Here is a 6,752-nt window from a genome sequence, read left to right on the forward strand (position 1 = left end):
TGAGATCCTTTGAGATCCATTGAGATCATTTGAGATCCATTGAGGTCGTTTGAGATCATTCCATGTCACCCGATATGATTGCTTCCCCTTCTCTGAAGATGAAAATCTTTTCCAAATAGGACCATTTTGTTCCCACGATTGTCCTTATTTGACTTGTCCTTGTGTGAGTAAGCTGTGCCCAGTTGCTGGGGGTGTATTGGAGGAGGGCCGTCCCAGCTGTTTCTGTTATTTGTTAATCTGGTCCTCTGATGGATCCAGGCACCAGACTCCATACGTACCCAAGGCCCCAGCCCCAGACTCAGCCTCCTGTAGCTAAGGCTGGGAGGCTATGTTCAGGAGGAGACCACAACGTTACCAGGGTGCTCTGATCTCTGCTGTTGTACGATTTCACGGGAGATTAGCATTTTGCATACATCCTGATTAAAAACCCTTTAGTGATCAGTTGTTGCATCTCCGAAGGGGAGATTCACCCAAAGTAACACTGAAAATATTCTGAATGAACTAGAGAATAACTCAATGCCCATATGTAGTTCTGTGTCATCAAACACACATTGGCCAGCCAGAATGACATTTGTCTTTGTATGCAATTCATTTTGAAGAAGAAGAAAACAAAGGATTTGAAAATAGTTTTCAATGTGTCTGACACTGTCTGACTAAAATGGTAGACCAATCTAGTCCAGAAGGCTTCATAAGACTGTTAACCTTGTTTTACCATATCTTCTCCAACTCTGTATCCTGTTTGTTGCCCTACAGAACAGAATAGACAAGACCAGAGCAGAGAAGAGCAGAACAGAACAGAGAAGAGCAGAACAGAACAGAGAAGAGCAGAACAGAGCAGAACCGAGAAGAGCAGAGCAGAACAAAACAGAACCGTGCCCTCCTGCGGAACTTTATGCACAGAAGATCACCGCTTCAGAACAAAGTTGACTACAAATACAAAGTTGCCCGTGTCTTTACAAATGATCAAACAAGCAAAGTATAAAAAGATACTTCAAAATGGAAATCGAGACAACTGCATTAAAATACAAACAGAAGGCTATAGATCTATTTCAATCGTATTGAAATAAATTTCATGGGGGACCTCCCAGGTGGCGCAGTTGTCTGGCAGTTGTGCCACCAGAGACTCTGGGTTTGCGCCCAGGCTCTGTCGCAGCCGGCCGCGACCGGGTGGTCCGTGGGGCGACGCACAATTGGCCTAGCATCGTCCGGGTTAGGGAGGGTTTGGCCGGTAGGGATATCCTTGTCTCATCGCGCACCAGCGACTCCTGTGGCGGGCCGGGCACAGTGCACGCTAACCAGGTCGCCAGGTGCACGGTGTTTCCTCCGACACATTTGTGCGGCTGGCTTCCGGGTTGGATGCGCGCTGTGTTAAGAAGCAGTGTGGCTTGGTTGGGTTGTGATTAGTAGGACGCATGGCTTTCGACCTTCGTCTCTCCCGAGCCCGTATGGGAAGAGACAGAAGATCTTCTGTAGCGATGAGACAAGATAGTAACTACTAACAATTGGATACCAATTGCGGGTAAAATGTCCCCCCCAAAAATGTAGCTCTATTTTGCTACTGTCTTTAATTTGTCGCAATATATTTCATGATGTGTAGCCTAACGTGCACAATGATGTGCATTTTTATTGGGTAAGCATTAGAATAAGCCGCCTCGATATTTGCAGCCGTAGGTGGTAATAGGAGCTGATCCGTTGTCAGAATTGTGAAATAATTCTAAGGTGAAGGTAAGGTTTGAATGGAGAAAACTGACCTGAGATCAGCGCTGACTTTTTTTTATGTCCTCCAACGACGCACTTACTGTAGCGACTGTTCTTTCTGAGTGCTGTTTCTGGGGGAAACATCTAAAGAAGCACTTAGCTGTTCTACGAGGGATCCGAGGCAGGCGTTAGATTAACAGCTTTTAAGAAATAGCTCAGAGAATTAACAATGCTCCTACGAAGGTTCTCACGATGAACTGAGCCTTAAGATGCTTTTGGGAAACCAGGCCCAGAGCAAGGTTAGCTGAGGTTCCTGTTCCTCTCTAATGATGTGTGATAAAAACTGTCTTCATTACAAATGGCACCCTATTACCTATATAGCAATGAGGCACTGGGGCGGCAGGGTAGCCTAGTGGTTAGAGCGTTGGACTAGTAACCGAAAGGTTGCAAGTTCATATCCTGGGGCTGACAAGGTACAAATCTGTCATTCTGCTCCTGAACAGGCAGTTCCTAGGCCGTCATTGAAAATAAGAATGTGTTCTTAACTGACTTGCCTAGTTAAATAAAGGTTAAAAATAAATCAAATAAAAAAATTAAAAATAGGTCTCTAGGTTTGACCAAGGCCCATAGGGACTGTGTATGGAATATGGGGCCATTTGGGATACAGCCCTGCTTGGCTTCATATCTCTGCTTCAGAGACACTGTCCCAAGTCTCTGTACATTGGAAACACATTTCTGTGTCACGGAGAAAAAGGATACAGGCATGGGGGGGGGCAATATTTTCTTTCAAAAAATAAAATAAACATGAAGGTGTTTTGTTGCTGATGAAAGATCGCCCCCCCTTTCAAATGATCTACAGTGTGCCAAGAACATTTTCCAGTTTGTCCTTTCTGTTGGGGTTTGTTTGCATGCTTTAAAATAAATCCGACAAATGCTGTTTCAGTGTCTATTAATCTATTATTTATTATTATTTATTATAAACTGTAGTGAGGCAGGAGAACAGTAGGTTTAGTATATAAAACATTCAGGTTATACAGTAGCTAAGGCCTTCAGTCAATATCTATATATTCTATATATTGTTTATTCTGGTTCTTTTATTCCTGTTTCAACAAATGAATGTATACTATTCCAGTATATACCAAATCAACATGATCCATGACAACAAATGAATGTATACTATTCCAGTATCTACCAAATCAACATGATCCATGACAACAAATGAATGTATACTATTTCAGTATCTACTAAATCAACATGATCCATGACAACAAATGAATGTATACTATTCCAGTATCTACCAAATCAACATGATCCATGACAACAAATGAATGTATACTATTCCAGTATCTACCAAATCAACATGATCCATGACAACAAATCCACCATGGAGACGGTTATATAATATTATAATAATTACATGTTGTTGTTTTATTACACTCCAAAAACAAACATACATACGAACAACAACGTTCAGACACACAGAAACAATTACTACATCTCATCTGCCCAGATCCACATGCTCACAGCCCCGTCCCCAGTGTCTGCATTCATTGTTTGCTACTTGCCATTAAATTGTATCCATTTGTTTTTCTCTGTCGTCCATGTTGTTTCAATGTTTCCACGATAAATCATTAGATTAGATTGTGTTAATGATGGCGGGTTGATTGACTTGTAGTGGTCTGCCACAACACCCCCACTACCATCCCCACGACCACCACCATCACCATCCCCACCATCACCACCACCATCACCACCACCACCACCATCACCACCACCACCACCATCACCACGACCACCACCATCACCATCCCCACCATCACCACCACCATCACCACCACCATCCCCACGACCACCACCATCACCATCCCCACCATCACCACCACCATCCCCACCAACACCACCATCCCCACCATCACCACAATCCCCACCATCACCACCACCACCATCCCCACGACCACCACCATCCCCACCATCACCATCACCACCACCACCATCCCCACCATCAACACCATCCCCACCATCACCACCACCATCCCCACCACCACCATCCCCACCATCACCACCACCATCCCCATGACCACCATCACCACCACCATCCCCACCATCACCATCACCACTATCCCCACCATAACCCCCACCACCATCCCTGCCATCACCATCACCACCATCACCACCACCATCCCCACCACCACCATCACCACCACCACCATCACCACCACCATCCCCATCCCCATCCCCACCATCACCACCACCACTATTACAATTACCATCACCACCATCCCCATCACCACAACCACCATTACCCTCACCACCACGTCAGACAGACCACCCCCTATAGAGCTAAAGCTCCCCTTAGACAGACCACCCCCTATAGAGCTAAAGCTCCCCTTAGACAGACCACCCCCTATAGAGCTAAAGCTCCCCTTAGACAGACCACCCCCTATAGAGCTAAAGCTCCTCTTAGACAGACCACTCTCAGCAGAGATACAGCTCTCCTTAGACAGACCACCCCCTATAGAGCTAAAGCTCCCCTTAGACAGACCACCCCCTATAGAGCTAAAGCTCCCCTTAGACAGACCACCCCCTATAGAGCTAAAGATCCTCTTAGACAGACCACCCCCTATAGAGCTAAAGATCCTCTTAGACAGACCACCCCCTATAGAGCTAAAGCTCCTCTTAGACAGACCACTCTCAGCAGAGATACAGCTCTCCTTAGACAGACCACCCCCTATAGAGCTAAAGCTCCCCTTAGACAGACCACCCCCTATAGAGCTAAAGCTCCCCTTAGACAGACCACCCCCTATAGAGCTAAAGCTCCTCTTAGACAGACCACTCTCAGCAGAGATACAGCTCTCCTTAGACAGACCACCCCCTATAGAGCTAAAGCTCCCCTTAGACAGACCACCCCCTATAGAGCTAAAGCTCCCCTTAGACAGACCACCCCCTATAGAGCCAAAGCTCCCCTTAGACAGACCACCCCCTATAGAGCTAAAGCTCCTCTTAGACAGACCACCCCCTATAGAGCTAAAGATCCTCTTAGACAGACCACCCCCTATAGAGCTAAAGCTCCTCTTAGACAGACCACCCCCTATAGAGCTAAAGCTCCTCTTAGACAGACCACCCCCTATAGAGCTAAAGCTCCTCTTAGACAGACCACCCCCTATAGAGCTAAAGCTCCTCTTAGACAGACCACCCCCTATAGAGCTAAAGCTCCTCTTAGACAGACCACCCCCTATAGAGCTAAAGCTCCTCTTAGACAGACCACCCCCTATAGAGCTAAAGCTCCCCTTAGACAGACCACCCCCTATAGAGCTAAAGCTCCCCTTAGACAGACCACTCTCAGCAGAGATACAGCTCTCCTTAGACAGACCACTCTCAGCAGAGATACAGCTCTCTGCCTCCCTGCCAAGCTGTGTCCCTGGCATCACTTGCCTCACTCCTTAATTAACAATGAACAACTGAGAACAACAATCACAGTAAACTCTGCCCTGTCTGCCTCCCTGTTGCCTCCGATGGGACTGAACAGAACAGGACCGTCTTTTTGGTGAAGTTTTTGAAGGCTGAAATGGGCCACAGATGCTCAATAAACTAAGTGGGAACTAGGGGAAAGGTGGTGTGTGTGTGTGTGTCTCTCTCTGTGTGTGTGTGTGTGTGTGTGTGTGTGTGTGTGTGTGTGTGTGTGTGTGTGTGTATGCTAGTGTGTGTGTGTGTGTGTGTGAGAGGTGGTTGTTTCTGATTGAGAGAGTACATACTGATCTGATTCATACACAAGGTCTGCTTTGATTACGGCCACGTTTAATCAACAACATCAGTCATCCATGTTACACATGATTGTTTACACTAAATCAAGGTTGTGTGGGCTGACTATTGGAGCTCCGCTTCTCTTCCAACTTCCAATACTGTATTTTCATTGAGATCTTTCCAATGAGGCCTTCAAATGAGAGCAACAACGTGCTGCTTTATGTGGGATAATGTATGTTTTATAATATAACGTTAATCAAATTGTTACCAAATGTTTTCCTAGACAGTCACAGCTCACAAGAGGCTGATACAACCCCGCACGTCTGGTGACAGAGTCTCCACCAGTTCCTGTCGGATTGATCATGTTGTTCTATCTAAATCCTTTTTTGAGGTTGTTTCTCCATACCACCCAGGCCCTGTTGTTTCCATGACTGATTTCCTCTGGTGACAAATAGCTGCTACGCTACCTGTGACAGACAGGAGGGTTACGTCCCAGAATGTGTGTGGTGTTACATCCCAGAATGTGTGTGTGTGTGTGTTACATCCCAGAATGTGTGTGTGTGTTACGTCCCAGAATGTGGTGTGTGTGTGACGTCCCAGAATGTGTGTGTGTTACGTCACCAGATGTGTGCGTTTACGTCCCAGAAGGGTGTGGGTGTGTTACGTCCCAGAATGTGTGTGTTTCGGTCCAGAATGTGTGTGTGTGTTTACGTCCCAGAATGTGTGTGTGTGTTTACGCCCAGAATGGGTTGTGTTACGTCCCCAGAATGTGTGTGTGTTACGTCCAGAATGTGTGTGTGTTACTCCCAGAATGTGTGTGTGTTTACGTCCCAGAAGTGGTTGTGTGTTACGTCCAGAATGTGTGTGTGTTACTCCCAGAATGTGTGTGTGTGTTACGTCCAGAATGTGTGTGTGTGTTACGTCCCAGAATGTGTGTGTGTGTTACGTCCCAGAATGGTGTGTGTGTGTTCATCCCAGAATGTGTGTGTGGTGTTACGTCCAGAATTGTGTGTGTGTTACGTCCCAGAATGTGTGTGTGTGTTACGTCCCGAATGTGTGTGTGTGTTACGTCCCAGATGTGTGTGTGTTAAAATCCAGAAATGTGTGTGTTTTACGTCCCAGAATGTGTGTGTGTGGTTACTCCCAGAATGTGTGTGTTGTTACGTCCCAGAATGTGTGTGTGTGTTACGTCCCAAATGTGTGTGTGTGTTTACGTCCCAGAATGTGTGTGTTTACGTCACCAGAATGTGAGTGTGTGTTACGTCCCAGAATGTGTGTGTGTGTTACGTCCCAGAATGTGTGTGTGTGTTCGA

The 6,752-nt window shown here is 46.2% G+C and overlaps 1 protein-coding gene across 1 annotated transcript; it reads right to left on the reverse strand.

The window, feature by feature from the left end:
- Nucleotides 1-708: 708 nt before the first annotated feature.
- Nucleotides 709-5,123, reverse strand: LOC116359253 (glycine-rich cell wall structural protein-like). The gene is made up of 2 exons (XM_031811816.1): nt 3,966-5,123; nt 709-747 (listed from the first exon to the last, which is right to left on the reverse strand). Exons 1-2 carry the CDS (start codon nt 5,121-5,123, stop codon nt 709-711), a joined length of 1,197 nt encoding a protein of 398 aa, XP_031667676.1.
- Between the last annotated feature and the right edge of the window lie 1,629 nt (nt 5,124-6,752).

The sequence above is a fragment of the Oncorhynchus kisutch genome, unplaced genomic scaffold, assembly GCF_002021735.2.
Source record: "Oncorhynchus kisutch isolate 150728-3 unplaced genomic scaffold, Okis_V2 Okis02a-Okis13b_hom, whole genome shotgun sequence".
Classification (NCBI taxonomy): domain Eukaryota; kingdom Metazoa; phylum Chordata; class Actinopteri; order Salmoniformes; family Salmonidae; genus Oncorhynchus; species Oncorhynchus kisutch.

Coding starts and splice junctions, on each gene's coding strand:
- LOC116359253 (XM_031811816.1), bottom strand. CDS start 5,123: ATGCCAGGGACACAGCTTGGCAGGGAGGCAGAGAGCTGTATCTCTGCT. Junction 748..3,965: donor TGATGGGGATGGTGGTGATG/GTAATTGTAATA, acceptor TCTGTTCTGTAG/GGCAACAAACAGGATACAGA.